General features: G+C 35.7%; 1 protein-coding gene and 1 long non-coding RNA gene across 4 annotated transcripts in view; one reads left to right on the top strand and one right to left on the bottom strand.

The window, feature by feature from the left end:
- Window positions 1-19,235, bottom strand: part of LOC125863616 (uncharacterized) — a 44,757-nt gene that overhangs the window by 863 nt on the left and 24,659 nt on the right. The gene's annotated exons all lie outside the window — the stretch shown is intronic.
- LOC125863612 (DELLA protein GAI-like) overlaps window positions 210-19,235 on the top strand; it is a 46,035-nt gene continuing 27,009 nt past the window's right edge. Inside the window, exon 1 of one of the 3 annotated variants that reach the window (XR_007446207.1) lies at window positions 210-1,799. Coding sequence is in view for 1 of the 3 variants with exons in the window: in XM_049543661.1 (XP_049399618.1) it covers window positions 218-1,744 (1,527 nt within the window). In the remaining 2 variants the exon portion in view is untranslated. Of the gene's footprint in view, window positions 1,870-19,235 lie in introns of all 3 variants that reach the window. The other 2 variants (XR_007446208.1, XM_049543661.1) reach the window with 2 other exon arrangements.

Below are 19,235 nucleotides of genomic sequence, written 5' to 3'. Positions count from 1 at the left end.
ACGCTGCTTCTGATATGTCAGGCTGGACTCACAGTTTGATCTCAGATAACAATATTCCTAATTCGTCCTCTTCTACCAGTGTAGACGACCGCCAGCAGCAGATATCCACTGCTGGTGNTATATTAATTGATATTTAGTATGAAGTGAAAGCGAAATATAACTTATATTAAGGAAGCACCAAGGTAACTCCAGCAATTTAACCCAAAAAAAAAAAAAGATGAGTTCACGAGAGATGTCCATGGATACAATTATGGAAGATGAAGATTCGTTTGTTTCTAATACAAATGCAATCATCTACGCTGCTTCTGATATGTCAGGCTGGACTCACAGTTTGATCTCAGATAACAATATTCCTAATTCGTCCTCTTCTACCAGTGTAGACGACCGCCAGCAGCAGATATCCACTGCTGGTGGTGGTGGTGGTGATGATTCGATGATTGTATCATCAAGTGCATCTTCCAGCTGGTTTAATAATAATAAGCAAATTGATGATCACCAAGAGATTAGGATATTTAATGTTGATTTCAGAGCACTTTGCAACACCAGCGGTGGATCCGAATTTCGCGGCCATTTATTGCCAGATACTGGTAGGACAGTGAACGAAGAGACTAGCATTAGGCTTGTCAATGCGTTGATGGCTTGTGCCGAGGCGATCCAAGAGAACAACTTAACTCTAGCGGATGTACTAAACAGTCAATTAAGAAGACTTACAATTGGAGGAGCAATGAAGAAAGTGGCGACTTATTTTACAGATGCTTTGTATCATAAGATTCACAGAATGAATCCACGAGATATTGTTGAATCATTCTATTCCACGGACCAACTCTTGCATATGAGCTTCTACGAGAGTTGCCCCTTACTCAAATTTGCGCACTTCTCAGCCAATCAATCCATTTTGGAGGCCTTCGCTGATTCCAAGAGAGTACATGTAATTGATTTCAGCTTGAATCAAGGTTTGCAATGGCCGGCACTTTTGCAGGCTCTCGCTTTGCGTCCTGGCGGTCCACCAGCTTTTCGGCTCTCAGGAATTAGTGGCCAACCTAAGTCTCATGATGGTAGCGATCCCTTACGGGAAGTTGGTTTTAAACTCGCCCAATTTGCAGAATCAATTGGTGTAGAATTTGAATTCTGTGGATTCATGGTCCATACTTTAGCTGATCTTGAAGCACCAATGTTGAATATTAGACCCAGTAATGTGGAAACAGTGGCTGTGAACTCTGTTTTTGAGCTTCACCGTTTGTTTTCCATTCCAGGAGCATTTGAGGAAGTGTTGGATTTAATAAAACAAATACAACCGAAGATTGTGACCATCGCCGAACAAGAAGCGAATCACAATGGGAGTTGCTATATGAACAGGATTAAGGAAGCATGGCTTTACTATTCAACAATGTTCAACGTGCTGGAGAACTCAGAGTCAACTCAGACCAACAATCGAGACTTGGATATGGAGGAGCAGTACCTAGGGCGGGAGATCTATAATTTGGTGGCTTGCGAAGGAACTAAGCGAATTGTGCGACACGAGACGTTGAGTCAATGGCGAGTGAGGTTTAACTCTGCAGGGTTCAACCTGGTTCCCCTGGGTTCAAATATGTACAGAAACGCAAACATGTTATTGGCCTTGTTCACAAATGAAGAAGGATATAGAGTAGAAGAGAAAGATGGGTGTCTTATGTTGAGTTGGCATAGTCGCCCGCTCATCACCACATCTGCTTGGTGCGGCTATGTCGCCAAGTCTAGGGATTAGTCAATGGGTGAGGTTGCTCTGCAGCTGTCCTGGAAAATCCTGCTACTCTGACGAGGTTTCTTTGTAGTTGTCCTGCTTCATCCAATACGTAGTTTTATATGTTGCTCTTCTTTTACAGTTTACAGGTACCGTCTTAGATGTATCAGACGGTCCAAATTGATAACATTTGTATCCATTAGATTTGATAATGCGAAGGGTACAATCTTTTGAAAACAGTCTCTTTACCTCCACGAGATAGGAGGAAGGTTTGCGTACACTCAACCCTCCCCAGACCCTGCTTATGGGATTACACTAGATTTGTTGTTGTTGCTGTTGAGGGTAGCACCTGGATGTTCCTCCTTAATGTCATATTCAGAACTCGTAATATAATTCTGTCTTGTAACACTATTTTCTGTATAAAAGTTGTCTTAGATCACTCATGTTATCTGCAATATATTGGGGAATACAAACTCTCCAATTCAAGAGTCTTCTTTCCTAACAAAGTTTTCCACCAAAATTCTTGTTCTCCTTTTTAGCTTTTGTTTCTTTAGTTGAATCTTCCAATTCTAGTTAACAATCTTGGGCTAGTAGAAGGTTTTCCAATTATACTTTTCTTCTATTAATTCTCTACAGGATCACTTGTCACATTTGGCTGAATCCCTTAACAACGCAAGGACAATGATATCTATCCCTTGCGAAGAAGGGATGCCCCCTCACATATAGCAGTGGTACTAGAGAAAGAGGAGCACAAGAGACTTCTTACACATAAATCCATAATTGAGAAACGAAACGAAGAACATTAATCTGCTTCCCTCATTCATAGGCTTGGGACTAAGATTGTCGACTACTACCATAAGTGAAATGTTAAACTAGCTTACTTGTTACACATGGAAAGGTTCAACTAAAATTTAAGAGGCATTTTCACAGTCAGGTCAATTGAGAAACGAAAAGAGAGCAAAAAACTAAAATTCTAGATAGATTTAAAACATAAGTAAGTTAACATAAAGAAACATACACAGATAGACTATAAGTTGGGAACAGAACCAGATAAGCTTAAAGCTACTACCTTCTACAACAGTTTCACAACAAATGAATGCAAAGTGTAGTAATAACAATTTTTCAGGATTTCCAATGACTCTTTTCTATTTATCAATAATCTTTTTGAAATGCATTTATCAGATTGTTGCTGAAAACCCAAAGATTCCGAGCCAAAACTCTGTCTCGTGCAAGCTTGCTTGGCTTATACTCGTTGCAACTAGAAAAGTACTTTCCAGTCACTCCCTTTAAACTTGGATGGAGGGCGACGTAGCAAGTTGTAGCTGCCCTCCGGAAATAAATCAGTTTTGAAATTAATCAGCATTTTTCAGCTTTCAAATATAATGAGAAACTGTCAACCTATGTTGCTCAAGCTCTTTCAGAAATGTACTCTTGGGTTTGTGTAGGATCCTCCAAAGGCTATATATTTGGAAGGTCCAAGCAATATAGTTGTTACCTGTGGGACATTCTTCCACAGTAAACAAGTGAAAGCCCTTAAGATTCCTGCCAATCAGAAGAAAAATATTCCAATTAAAACTCGGAAATTCCTCTAGCTAATCTTTTGTCTAGGATCTTCCAAAGGCTATGTATTTTTGGAGGATCTGGCATGGTGAAAAATCATTTTTGGAGGGTCCCATCGAGCAATATAGTTGTCACATGAGGGACATTCTTACACAGTAAACATGTGAAAGCCCTTAAGACGTACTCCTGCCAATTAGAAGAAAAGTGCTCCAATTAAAGCTCAGTAATTCCTCGAGCTAATATTTTGTACGATCATCAGAAAGGCTGAATGTCCCATGAGATTCGTCATTATCAAATTAACCTGGATGAAATGAATTGACTGTGATATTTGCTCCCTCGTCCTGAATTTCACGACAGAATTTCATTTCTGTAATCTTATTTATACAAATGTCGTTCTTTAATTTGTCTCAAATGAAGTTAATGACGTAGACAACAACACAAGGCAGTCTACCGAGGGAGCTGACTGTAACATAGGCTCCAGATGTGTATGATCCTATTCCAACATCAGTGTCACATGTGCCAAACAAGGGACAAAGCCAAAAGAGTGGCAAGAATAAGAATGGGAATAATAAGCAGAAAAACAATGGCAAATCCTCATGAGGGAGCAATGGTAGATACAAGAAGAAGCAACTAGCAAGCTTGTAAAGATGGAGGGGGTTCTCAGATAAGTTACCATCCTGTGAATGATAGCACCATCGCGATGTGAGGGATTTGTTGAGCAGTGTAACGAGAATCTTAGTTAGTCGTGGCATGTTAATGGTAAACTTTTCAACCTTTGTTATGTCGGTTGACTCTTTAATATCTTCTATGCTATTAGAGTTAGTGTCATCACGTGGAATAATCAGTTAGTTAGTTAGACTAATGGTTGTTAGCATAGTGGTTATGTACACAGCTGTTATAGTCTGTTAAGATAGCTGGAAGAGTAGGTAATTAGCATTTCCTAATCTATATATATTGTACGATTTATGGCGATGAATGTTCAGATCAATAAATCATAAATTCCCGAATTGTATCTTCTCCATATTCTTACTCTGAATCAAATAGCAATTAACAAACTGTTGGAGCTAAGATCATAGTCTAGATATCAGCATGGTATCAGAGCAATAAGTTTCACATCATTTCAGCTCAATTGAAACCTTTGTATAGCTCTATTTCAAGCACAACAATGGCAGGAGAGAAAATTGATTCCAATCATCCTCTTCATCTAGGTCCATCAGATGCACCTGGATCAGTTCTAGTTCAAGTGAAGCTTACTGGATTTGAAAACTACGGTTTATGGAGCAGGTCGATGCAAATTGCTTTACTTGGCAAAAGGAAACTTGGATTTGTGACTGGAAAGTGCACAAAGGAATCCTACGAAGCTGAATTGCATGAGCAATGGGAATCATGTAATGCAATCGTCCTTTCATGGATCATGAACACGGTGTCCGAAGATATTCTTACTGGAATTGTCTATGCCTCAAACGCATATCTCGTTTGGGAGAATCTGAAGGAGAGATTTGACAAGGTTAATCGTGTACGAATCTGGCAATTACACAAGGAAATTACGACATTGAGGCAAGGTACTAACTCTATTTCTGCATACTTTTCGAAATTGAAAGAATTATGGCATGAATATGATGTGTTAGTGCCATCTCCAAATTGTGGATGTGAGAAATCGAAGGACTATATTGAGCACCTAAACCAACAGAGGTTGCTTCACTTCCTTAGTGGTCTTAATGAGTCGTATGATCAAGCGAGAAGGCAATTCCTCATGAAGTCCACTGCACTAACGCTTGGTCAGGCTTATGCTATGATCATCAGGATGAAAGCCAACAGGTTGCTGTGGCAAGTTTGGCAGCCAACACTGCTGAAATTAATGTGACAAGCATGGCAGCAAAATCTCTCCGAAATGACCAAAAAGAGAAAGAAAAGATTAAAAAAGATGACTATGTCATGACCTCAATTATTTTAGGGAAGCAGGAACGAAACTCCGGCAATTTACCCAAAAAAAAGAGAAGAAAAAGATGAGTTCACAAGAGATCCCCATGGACACAATTATGGAAGATGAAGATGTAAGATTAAATACTTTAATACATAATGTCAGGATCTTGAACATGATAATCTTACATAGAGATCGTTAGGGGCACATACCTGATGTGGAACACATCATCATAGAGAGAAAAGCGGATGCGTTAGTTGTAAATTGATTTCTACCTCCTTGTCCTAACTTTATGTTACTACAATCGTCAGCGATGGAGTTATTGTACATAATATGTGATAACCCTAATGGGTGGAGGGAGGACTAATTTATAGAGGTTATGACTTAATTTGGTACGTCCATCAAGTAACTAATGTACAGACGAGATTTATTCCTTATTAAATATTATTCATGGTATTACTTGGGTTACAAGTAAACTTGGGCTATAAGTAAGAAATAATTAATACTAATTAACAATAATTCTTACATTCTCCCACTTGGCCCAATGACCATATAACATTAATATTTCATAAACATTAGTTGCGCATAGAATAAATCTCTTCTATAATGTCCATCATACACACCACAATATAATAAACTACTAGTGCGAGTTATGGCGGTTGTACATAATTTTAAGTTACATACTTCCTTCCATATACTACTACATTAGCAACTTATCATACTAGGTCCATAAGCTATAAAAACATATAACATTACGGTCCACAATAATGTCTCATAGAGACTTATGTTGTAATATCTCAAAAAAATAATGTGTACACCATTATGAGAAACAAGATATTCATTAATGTATATCGGAAACACATAATTGAGCTCAGAGTGTAAAAACATCATAACTGTATCAATCATAAGTACAACCAAAATCCATTCAGTAAACATATTCTTTAATGTCTTTAGTTGTAAGCCTTTTGTTAACGGATCTGCAATCATGAGATCAGTTCTAATATTCTCAAGTAACACTCTTTGTTTCTGAACTTCTTCCTTGACAGTAAAGTACTTTAATTCCATATGTTTGGCACATTTGGAGTACTTATCATTCTTGGAGAAGAATACTGCTGCAGTATTATCACAATAAATTTTTAGCGGGTTGGTAATGATGTCGACAACCCCAAGTCCTGAAATAAAGTTATGCAACCATAATGCATGAATTGTGGCTTCATAACATGCCACAAACTTTCTTTGCAATTTTTTCATTAATCAATTCCAGGATTACTTTGATATCTTCTTAGCATTCCGACTGCAAAACTAATATTCGGTCTTGTGCAAGTTTGAACATACATCAAACTTCCAACAATAGAAGATGAAGGAATTGATTTCATTTCTTTTCGTTCTACATCATTCTTTGGGTATTGCATGAGATTAAATTTATCCAATTTTTTTGAATAGGAACTATTCTTGCTGAACAATTGTTCATGTTAAATCTCTCTAGAACTCTTTCGATATAGCCTTTTGAGACAGTACCAATAATCTTTGTGATCTATCACATAATATTTCTATCACATAGGATGTCTCACCCATATCTTTCATCTCAAAGTTCATAGAGAGAAAGTCTTTCGTCTCACGCAATGTGCCTAAATCATTAGCAGTAAGTAAAATGTCATCAATATATAGGATTAAAATTAGAAACTTACTCCCACTTATCTTTTGGTATATACACCGATCAACGGTAATCTCCTTAAATCCAAAAGATGTTATGGTATCATTAAATTTTATATACCATTGTTGTGAAGCTTGTTTGAGTTCATATATTGACTTATTTAGCTTACACACCATTTGATCTTTTCCTTTAATTTCGAAACCCTTTGGTTGGTCCATATAAACATCGTCCTCGAGGTCTCCATTAAGAAAGACAGTTTTCACATCCATTTGATGTAACTCTAAATCACAATGAGCTACCAAAGTCAAAACAATTCTTAATGAGTTTTTCTTTGAGACCGGTGAAAAGGTATCTTTATAATCAATGCCTCTTTTTTGATGAGTGTATCCTTTGGCAACAATTCTGGCTTTATATCGTTCAATATTACCATTAGAATCACATTTGTTCTAGAAGACCTATCTTTTTTTAGAACTTTCTGGTAATTGAATAAGATCCCAGACTTTGTTGTATTTCATGGATTTTAACTCTTCATTCATGACATCAATCCATTTATCAAACTCAGTGCTTTCTATGGCTTGTGAAAATGAAATCGGATCTTTATTAATTCCAATGTCAAAATCTGACTCTTGTAAATAAATCACATAATCATCTGAAATGGCCAATTTTTGTTTGCTTCTCTTTGAGATATTCTTAATGGCACTGTTTGTGGTTTATTTGCGTCTGATACTTGTGAGTTAGTTCTTTTTTGAAATGTTTCACCCAAATGTTGTTCAACATTATTAAAATGTTCTTCAACATTTGTTATTGGTGTGGAAATAGGTACATTCAAAGGCAATGGAATATTTATCCTTACCTCATTAATTTCCACAATTTGTCGTTCAACACTCCTACTAACTTCACTATTCTCAATGAATTTTTGCATTACTAGTTTCAACAATTCGAACTATGATTTGAACAGTAAAACCTATCCCCTTTAGATTTCTCTGGATAACCAATAAAGTAACCACTTACCGTTCGAGTATCTAATTTCTTTTCATTTGGATTATAAATTCTAGCTTCCGCTTGACAACCCCAAACATGCAGGTGTCTTAAACTAGGCTTCCTTCCCGTCCACAGTTCAAAATAGGTCTTTGAAACTGCCTTACTAGGAATCATGTTCAATAAATATACAACGGTTTTAAGAGCATACATCCACAATGAGTTGGGTAATGAAGAATTACTCATCATACTCCTAACCATATACATAAATGTTCGAATACTCCTTCAAGGATTTTTACAAATGGACCTGGACATTGTCCTGATTCGTTATATTTTCCATAATATTCACCACCTCTATCTGACCTAATGATTTTCACTTTCTTATCTATTGTCTTTCAACCTCTTTAACTTACACTTAGAGAGCGTCCGTTGCTTGAGACTTTTCTTTCAACAAATAGATAAATCCATAATGTGAAAAATCATCGATAAAGGTGATAAAATATTTTTCTCCTTCCAAAGATGAAACATCAAACGGTCCGCAAATATCAGTGTGTATAATTTCAAGAAGTTGAGTGCTCCTTGTGGCACCTTTCTTGGTATGCTTGGTTTGCTTTCCTTTAATGCAATCCAAACATATATCAAGATCAATAAAATCAGATTCAGAAGAATCTCATTCTTTACTAATCTTTTTAATCTTCTTTGGATATATGACCCAAACGTTTATGCCACAAATAAGCAGAACTTTCATTTAGTGAAAGTGTCCTTCCTTTCTACAGAAACGACACACATCGGTCTTGAGTTCCTTATGAGCATCCTGTGGAACTTTAGTAGGTGCTTTCTTTTTCTTAAACTTGTTGGCCTTCATGTTAAGTCTTTTACCAGCTCCTTGACCCATGAGGTTAATGGAATGACCTCCTTATTTCTTAAGTCTTGACTCCTCTTAAGTAAGCATATTGGACAATTCACTAACATCTCATTTATCCTTAATAGTGTTATAGTTAATTTGGAATGATCCATACTCAAGAGGCAATGAGTTCAGAATAAACTGAACCAAGAATATGTCATCCACTTTCATCCCCAAAGTCAAAAGTCTTGCTCCAATGTTGGTCATCTCGATGATATGATTTTGCATACATCTCGATGATATGATTTTGCATACTGCGCGACCCATCAAACTTTATGGTCGTGAGTTCAACCATTAGTGTACCAGCGAGAGACTTATCAGGAAAACGAAAGCATTATTCCACAAACTTCAGGTATTTCCTGACATTTTCTGTTTGTGGAATAATACTCTTAATGTTGTTAGCAACAATCATTCGCATGAACATAAGACTGAATCTGTTAGAGCGCTCCCATGATTTATGGAAAAACTTCTCATTCTCACTGCTCTTATAAGTAATGACAGTAGGTTTGTCATTCAGTAGAGCCAAGTTAAGATCCATCACACCTAAGTGGAACTAGACTTGTTCATGCCTTTCAGAGAAGTTCAATCCATTGAACACAGTAACTGACAAAGCATGTGAATGAAGAGGAATAACTGCAAATAAATATATACATGCTCACAAATTAGAAAATAATATGAATTCAGTAAAGCGATAAAAATATATCGTAATTCTCCTTTGGGTAGATAATACGACGCATTATCATAATTTAAATGCTAATTTTTATCTTTAATAGGTAATTTAATATTTTTAATCAAATATATACGACATCTTTGGATATACAATATATGTTTGACTAAAAAGATTAATTTACCTCATAATTTTTAATATTCGTAGAATGATAGATTCACCTTTGGGTAAATTCTTAATTTCTAGCAATAGTGAAAGTCAATTTATCTATTTATTTTTTAATATAGGCATTTAATTAATTTTCATAGATAAATGGCAATTTTATGAATGCATATTTCTCTTAACCATACTAGTTTGGCCACTTTGGTAACTAACAAACTATATAAATACAAATGTACACATAATATCATAAAATTTTGTGCATGTGAATAATTTTATACATTTTAGTTTGGCCACTTTGTGACTAACAAACTATAGAAACATAATACATACATCAAGTGATCATAAATATGATATGTGTAGACGTTAATTTATCTAGTTTGACCACTTTGGTGACTAACAAACTATAGAAATACAAATGCATACATAATATCATAAAAATTTGTGCATGTGAATAATTTTATACATTTTAGTTTGGCCACTTTGGTGACTAATAAACTATAGAAACATAATACATATATCACGTTGAAAAAGCAGACTCAGTCTCTCTTGGAATACTGAATATGCCAATAAATTATGAATTGTACTAATCCATATATGTCAAGTGATCATAAATATTATATGTGTAGACGTTAATTTCTCTAGTTTGGCCACTTTGGTGACTAACAAACTATATTGCACTAAATATACACATATTATTTATTGCTTAGTATAACGACCACTTTAATTTATTGCACAATCTAAAACAAAACATAATTATTACATTATGAGATGATTAAGATTTTTCAGAATTTGTTAACTTAAGAGTCCAAACACTTTAAATGGTCAAGCACAAAATTACTCTACTAAAAAAACTAAATCCAATTATAAGTTTAAACATAATTTGACTGGACAAATTAAACTTACAAGAATTTATTTATTTATTTATTTTTTCATTAAACTTAAAGTGTTTTCCGTGCGATGAATAAAATATTAGCTTGTAACAATACTGCAAATAGCTGATGCGAATCGTTACAAAAAAAATAAATTCTTTAAGCTTTTTAAAAAAATTTAATCATCAACCAATAATTGATGGACAGTTAATCTTAAGCACCACAATCATTAGTTAGAAGTTATTGACACTTGAGTTGCAATTTACTAAGCAAACTAGGTAACAGACACCCCAATGAACAACCTTATTAGGACTCGCATTCTATGTTAAAGTAAACCTTCAACCAGTTGAAACAGAGGATTTTGAGGGGTATACTAACATAAGTAATTTTCAATCGTGAAAAGAAGAGGTCACACAAAATCTATTTCATAGATTAAGAGACAGAATCAACTCTCTCTATCCTTTGCCTGTCATGTGTCATAAATTGTCACTAACTAACATATTCATTAAGATTATCAGTTCAAACAATCCAGGCTCGGATGCCACATGTAAGATTAAATACTTTAATATATAATATCAAAATCTTGTGTTGACACCTAATTTTGACCATCCACAATATAAATTAATCATTTTGAGTTTCTCCAATTTCAAATGATTTAAAATAATTAGTTTTATAAAATCTCCAAAAAATAATAATATAGTTTGCAAGATTTTTAAATAGTTTGGTCACGTTTCATAATTTTTTGATGATACATGTGTTTTACATAATTATGTATATAATTAGTATATTTTATGATTATTCGAAAATCATCTCAAAAAAGATTTTATATTTTTAATATTAGGAATGGTTATAATTTTGAATTAATGAGTTTTATGAAATTCAAAACACTTTCAAGTTATTTTTAAAGTAATTTTATTATTTTTTAATAATAAATATGTAAATTTTTGCAATGACGTTATTTTATAAATATTTGAAAATCATCACAAAAGATTTTACATTTAGTTAAATATTTTATTAATTTACTTTAAGTTATAGGTTATAATTTCGAGTTAATTAGTTTTGTAATTGAAGTAGTTAGTTTATAATTAAGTTAATCATTTTATTTTATTAAGATTAAGAAGTTTGTAAATTAATTATATTAAGTCGTCCTATTTGATTTCTAGCCGAATATTCTAAAATTAATTCTTTTGAGTTACCTCTTTAATTTGATTGGCCAAATTGTTAATTAATTTCTATTACATTTTTAGCCAAATCCCACCCTTTTCTTCAATCCATTCAAAAGACCAAAAATTGGGTCACTTTTCAACCCAATTCGTAAATTCCCAGCCCACCAACTCGGCAATTCCAAAAGACCCATCCAAATACCAGTTCACTTCAATAATAATACACAACAACACCAAGAGTCATACCCTACGACCCTATACTCGTCTTCTTCACGCGACCCGACCCGACCCGACCCGACCCGACCCGACCCAAACGATCCCCGTACATCTTCTTCCTCCATACGCATCAGTCCGGCAAACCCGGGAAAAGACGCCACTGTGAAGGCGTCGACATCAGCCGCCCTCACGTCCCCTTTTTCCCCTTTTTTGTGGAATTCAGCTTTTTCCCATCCCCTTTGCTTGCTTCGAAAATAGCAGAAGAAATTGAAATTTTTGTTTGAATTTCCCAACGGATTTCCCCCCTAAATCGCTCAATTTTTCCCTATAAATAGTTCTCCATGCTCCAAGGATGAGGACGACGGTTTTGAGCTTGGTTTGAGCAATAGACATTTTAAACTTAAGAATCTTACATCTTGCTTTCTGATTCTAAGTTCCGAGAAGATCGACGCTAGGATTTTCTTAGCTTAGTGTTCGTATTTAGATTTCATAGTAGAAGAGTCGTTGTTCTCAGCTCGTTTGTCGTAGTCTCGCTGCTCACGGAAAGGTAACTTCTTCATCTCGTTTATCCCTACTTAATATCTGCGAGATAGTGAAATCTTTATTTCTGTTTGGCTGCCGCTGTTCGGATGAGGAATTTGTTTTTATGCCAACCAATGGCCTAGCTAGTTTTAATAGGGTTCTTATCAGTAGTGTAGTGATGTTCTTGCTAATCTACTCAACGCTGCTCGTATTCGTTCAAATCTTAAATTCTTACATAAGTTTCATGTGCTCTAGTTTTGGTTTAAGCTTTTCAAAGTAACACCCCATCATTATTTCTCGTCTTCCTTTTTGAATGATGCGAGTCATGTTTTGCTTCCTTCATCTTGTTTACAGGTCGTTTGAGCCCCTTTTGTATCTATTTTCGTATTGATACTCTGCTTGAAGTTTTTTTTTAATTATTTTTTTAAAAAAACTGTTAATTATTGGAAGCCGAGTTAATGTAAAGTGTAGGATTTTATCTTGTTTTCACATTTCAACCTATCTTGTTCTTGTTCTCTTCCCAGTTTGCTGTCTATTTCCTCTTTTCAAACTGCCTCAGCATATTGACTTGTTCAGATCTCCAATCTCTCTAAGTGTTCTGAAATCTCTTCTTGTGGGTAAAATTTGAGCTCTTGAAATGTGTCAAGCTTAGTATCTATTTTCTGTCTTGTTTGGCTGCTAAAATTATTAAGAGGACTCCTAAATATCATGGTCTCAATCACTATTTCGCTACTCTTCATATGTAATTTATTTTTCTGTCATTAGTCGCTTGCTTTGATAGAATATAAGGCCACAACTTCTCATGAGTATTGGGTGTATGATTCCTTGCGTAATGACGCTAGTTTCTTATGCGGCAACGGTTTACTTCGGCTAAAAAGTGGGCTGTTTTAATTAGATTTTGATAAAAGTTTTGATTCATCAACTCATGTTTAAATCACATCATGTTTATCTCTATAGTTTGTGTCATTGGTTGTAAAAGAATGTAACAAGTTCCACTTCTTTTAATATATTTTACTTGAAAGCGAGATAATCATTGCGCGGACTATAGGATTTATGTGAGTCATTAGTACCGAATACTATGCGTCTAAGTTTACTTTGGATTTGACAATATGACTGTGTCTACGTGCTATATTCATGGACCTACTCCCAATTTTAGCAATTTGTTTGTTGTTACTGATTTGTATGAAGAGTCATTGTAAATGTGTGAATTTTAGTCGTGATTATTAGCGTATGTATCATATGTTTATTACTACCTGCAAGTGACAGTTAGGAGTATTTTTAATCCCCACTTAGGTTTATCTTCTTTGTTAGTTTGAACTTGGTCCCTTTTCCCTCCCTTCTTTTTTGTTTGTTTTGTTTTCTTTGATTTGGAAGATATCAAAGTCTAGATTTCTCATACATGTATGCTAATAGTTACGTCCCTGTTAAGAGAGCAGCATGGATATTATTATTATTATTATTATTATTATTATTATTTTTCTCATTCCATGCCTTAAAGTTCCCATATTTTGTATCTTTCTTTACTAAGAGCATTGGTACGTGTTGTTACATTATAAACTTGGTTTATTATACTTATTAAAGTAGTATAAGCTTAAATGAATGTTCATTCAACACATTTCCACATTATTCAAATACTGATTCATCTTTTTTTTTTGTTGGGTTATAACTCACACAATGAGTTCTTTGGGACTCCCCCCTTGCATATCCTTGAGTCATTCGAGGTATCCTTATATTTGCAATAAAAGAGCAGCTGAAATAGGTTATCGAAAAGCTGAAAATGGTCTGTATACATGTTGTATACAACAGTATACACTGATATACCAGTTCGGTGCAGCAAACATGTGGCCAGAAACGAAAACATAGGTTGGAGGCGCTAAAGAGGAGGCCCGTATACAGCAGTATACACATGGTGTATACACAGGATTTCAAGGGTAAAAAATAGGGTTGAAGCCCAAATCAGTTGCAGCAGGCCCAAATCCTTTTTTTTTCTTGATCTCTTAAATTATATATAATTGTGATTATTGATTGTTGTTGCTTGTTAACTCTAACCTTAAAATTATTAATTAACTTAATTAGATTCCCCAAAAGATGAGTTACTTCTTTGTGTTGGTTTGTTTTTAATACATCTTTTTATTTTATTTTATTCATCTATTTTATTTATCAAGTAGCCGATCAAATTTTTTATCTTTAATTAAGTTAAACCTTTTGTTCTTAAAAAAAAATAAATCAAATATGTTCTCTAGTGCTTTTAACTTAATCACATTTACTCATTTTTAAAATTGTTTTCAAGTTAAGGTATTTTTCTCAAATAAACTTGGAAAATGTTAGTCAACTTTTTCAATCAATTAAAAAAAAAATACATACTTGGTCATTTTCTCAAAAGGTTAGTCAAAACTTTTATTCCTCAATTAATTTTAAATAGTTTCAATGTTCAAACCAATTTGGTTTAAACTATTATTAAAAAAAAATAAAAAAAATAAGTCAAATAAATTCTAATTAATCTAATTTTATTAAAATTTTAATCACTTGTATTTCGAGTCAAATGTATCATTTTGGATCCCTTTCTCTAAAAAATAAAACGAAATAAAATGCATCATTTATTTAATTATTTTCTTAATCAAATATATTATAAGTTATTATTTTTTTATGTTAAATCATTATTTTTTCTAAAAAATAGTCAAATATATTCAAGTCGTAGGTCAACCGCATGTTAGTGGACACTTGGAATGCTTAAACCCTTGTCGAAGTGTAAATTGAACCCCGAACCCTCTTTGGTATTTTCAAATGATTTTTTCTGTTTAAATCTCTGAAAATTATAAGTTTTCTTAATTTCTTTAAAAAATTAAGTGGCGACTCTTTTCTAAGTATTTTTCTCAAATTATTTTATACTTGGAACATTTCAAAAAAGTGATTTTTCTAAAGGTTAGTTAAATTACGGCACAACATCTTGAACACGATAATCTTACATAGAGATCGTTAGGTGCACATACCTAATGCGGAACACATCAGAGAAAAGCGAAAGCATTAGTCGTAAATTGGTTTCTACTTCCTTGCCCTAACTTTATGTGATAACCGGGTGGAAGGAGGACCAATTTACAGAGATTATGACTTAATTTGGTACGCCCATCAAGTAACCAATTTATAGATCTATTCCTTATTAAATATTATTCATGGTATTACTTAGGTTACAAATAAACTTGGACCATAAATAAGAAATAATTAATAATAATTCTTACAGAAGAATCCTTTGTTTCTAATACAGATGCAATCATCTACGCACGCTGCTTCAGATATCTCAAGCTGGACTCACAGTTTGATCTCAGATAACAATATTCCTAATTTGTCCTCTTCTACCAGTGTAGACGACCGCCAGCAGCAGATATCCACTGCTGGTGGTGGTGGTGATGATTCGATGATTGTATCATCAAGTGCATCTTCCAGCTGGTTTAATAATAATAAACAAATTGATGATCACCAATAGATTGGGATATTTAATGTTGATTTCAGAGCACTTTGCGATAACACTTGCGGTGGATCTGAATTATATGGTGGTTTATTGCCCGATACTGAATGAAGAGACTAGCGTTCGGCTTGTCAATACCTTGATGGCTTGTGCTGGGCCGATCCAAAAGAACAGCTTAAGTCTGGTGGATGTACTTATCAGTCAAATAGGAAGACTTACCGTTTCACAAATTGGAGGAGCAATGAAAGAAGTGGCCGCTTATTTTGCAGGAGCTTTGTATCATAAGATTCACAGATTGATTCCACAAGATATTGTTGAATCATCCTATTCCATGGACCAACTCTTGCAAATGAGATTCTACGAGAGTTGCCCCTTACTCAAATTCGCTCACTTCACTGCCAAATGCCAATCAATCCATTTTGAAGGCCTTNTTAGAGCGTTCCTATAGCGACCCCAAGTCATTTATGACTTGTTGGGATTGACAGTTTGGTCACCTGGTCATTCGTTTGGTCTTGGTGCGAGTTTTTGAGTTTTGGAGCTTATGAACCTTGATCGATCATTTTCGATCAAAAGTTCAATAAGATGACATCGGAACCCAATTCTGACGATTTCATCAGCTCCAAAAGGGTCATTTTAGGCTAGTAGCATGGTCGACATGACTCTCGAGGTTTTCAGTGTAAGTCGGTGCGATTAGGCGTTTTAACTTTAAGTTTAAGCCTAAGTTTGACTTTGGTCAACATTCTGAGTAAACGCGCTCGGATGAGAATTCCGTCAGTGTGGTTAGCTCCAGAATGTCGATTTTGGTCTAGATTGACCCTTCTTTTGTGTCTAGAGGTTTTCGATATCTTTCCGAGCCCTTTTGTGAGTTTTGACTTAAAATGACTTTTGGAAGTGGGACCCACTTTTTATCGAGATGACCTCTGATGGAAATTTTGACTGCGCCGTTGAGTCTGAAATGTCGAATTTGGTATGGTTGCATGTCTTGTTTGCATGCACGGGGTTCCGAACGAGATCGGAGCACCCCATCGGAGTTTTAAGTTTTGGAAATTATTGCAGATTTTCTGCAATAAATGCAGAAAAACAGCAACATATTTCCAAACTTCAAACCCTCATAACTCTCTCATCTCTCAACCGATTTGGGCGATTCAAAAGGCAATTTTGTGAGATTTTTTGAGGAAAACGCGTTGGTGATCTCGGATAGTGATTTGGAGTCTCCGTTTGAGGTAATTTTCGTAAAACACCTGCTGCCACGACCTTTTTGTGAGCTTGATTTTGGAAGATTTTGAGACTTGTTTTCTCAGCCATTCTAGGTCCGATTTCAGTGATTTTTGAGGCTATCTTGAGTGGTTTTTCGAGGAGAACGTCATGGTGTTGTCGCATTTCACTGTAGACCTCCAGTTTCTGCAGGGCAGCGTTTCAAGGACGTCCGGAAAGAGAAAGCTCCGGAGAAGTGATTTTGGAACGCGTGTGATCAGCTTACAGGTAGGCTACGGTTTCCTCTCTTAGATTGAGCTTGAGAGTGTGAATGCATGTTGATTAGTTGGGATTTGGGTTGGTAGTGATTGAATCATGCATAGGTGTTTAGAAATCATGTTTTCGGCCTATTTCGGGAATTATCGGGTAACTGTGAGCATGCTTTGTGTTATTAATTGTCCCTCTTTACTATGTGGAGTACTTGTATGCTCGATGACTATTTGTTGAAGCATTTGGGCCTTAGTTTAGGTTTGACTAGGGCTTGCCTTAGAAATACATGATTCGGATCCATTAGGCCTTAGTTTTACCTCGACGCCGCTCGGCCGACTTAGATCCCTGTAGACTGGTGTAGCAGACTTGAGCCTGATAGTTTGGGCCTTAGCTAGGCGATACGTTTTCTCCGATGATAGTTATCCTTATTTCCCCGATGTTACATCTTCAAGAGTTACGTCGGCGACACTAGTTCTGCTTCGCGATTTGAATTTGATTTTCGATTCGGTTCCACGGACTTTCATTGATCGGCTAGGTGTGGACGAATCCACAGACATTTATGAGAATAGATCGATTGGGACTCTTTCAGCAGCTACAGTGACACCTTTATAGAGCATCCGGTTAGAGTTCCGGCCTCTATTGCCCAAATACTTATATAGAGCATCCGGTTAGAGTTCCGGCCTCTTATACTTGTTACTTGTGATTGGTTACTTGGGTATTTCTTGTGAGCATCCGGTTCGAGGTCTGGCCTCCGTACTGTCAGATTCTACTAATTAGGGTTGAGGTTCTGGTTCGATGTTCTTCGTTCTTGGGTTCGTATATGCAATTCTCTTTAGTTATAGTTATTTTGTGTACTCGTCGGGCTTGTGGGGGTCCGTTCGGGTTTTTATTTAACTTGCGCACAAGTGTACCTTCTGGGCTTATGGGGGCCCAGTTAGGTGTAGTTAGCTTATAGATTACTTTGGTTAGTTCTTTGTACACTCGTGTGCATTTCTTTGTTAGTTAGATTTTTGTTCTTGACCTCGATTTGCGTATTCCTTCTTTTCATAGTGCCTTTACTTTTCAAGTTCAGTCGGCCTATGATGCCTACTGGGCACCTGTTGTTTTGGTACTCATGCTACGCTCTGCATCTGTTTCATGATGCAGGTCCGGGCACTAGTAGCCAACGTTGATCGAGCTTGGAGCAGTCTGATCCGGAGACTGGGGTGAGCACACGACGTTTTGTACTATTTCAGTCTCCATCTGTATATATAGACTTGTCTTTTTCCTTTTGAGACAGTCCAGTCTCTGTTGTCCACTTTTGGGACTTGTACTCATTTTGTTAGTAGCTCTGTACTAGTGACTTCCAGGTTCTGGGAGGGATCTTTATTTGTATATATGTTTTTGGTTTGCTTCCGCCTGTTTATATTGTTATTTGCCTACTCTTGTTTAGTTTCTACCCTCAGACCCATTACTTGTTGTTCCGGGTTACGGGTTGACTTACCTACTGGTGGGTTATAGTAGGTGCCATCATGACTTGAGAAATCGGATCGTGACAAATGACCGGCACTTTTGCAGGCTCTCACTTTCTGTCCTGGCGGTTTACCAGCTTTTCGGCTCACAGGAATTGGTGGCAACTCTCAGCCTGATGACAGTACCGATGCCTTACAGGAAGTTGGTTAGAAGCTCGTCCAACTTGCGGAGTCAATTGGTGTAGAATTTGAATTCCGTGGATTCGTGGTCAGTGTTTTAGTTGATCTTGAAGCACCAAGGTTGAATATTAGACCCAGTAATGTGGAAGCAGTGGCCGTGAACTCTATTTTTGAGCTTCACCGTTTGTTTTCCATTCTAGGAGCATTTGAGGAGGTGTTGGATTTAATAAAACAAATACAACCGAAGATTGTGACATTTAATGAAGAGTTGCGACTTTAATAAAAAGTTGTGACTTTAATGAAGAATTGTGACTTTTATGAAAAGTTGTGACTTCTATGAA

This window comes from Solanum stenotomum, chromosome 5 (genome assembly GCF_019186545.1).
Source record: "Solanum stenotomum isolate F172 chromosome 5, ASM1918654v1, whole genome shotgun sequence".
NCBI classification, from domain to species: Eukaryota; Viridiplantae; Streptophyta; class Magnoliopsida; order Solanales; family Solanaceae; genus Solanum; species Solanum stenotomum.
The sequence above is the reverse complement of the archived record's forward strand: the minus strand, read 5'-3'. Positions and strand labels throughout refer to the sequence as shown.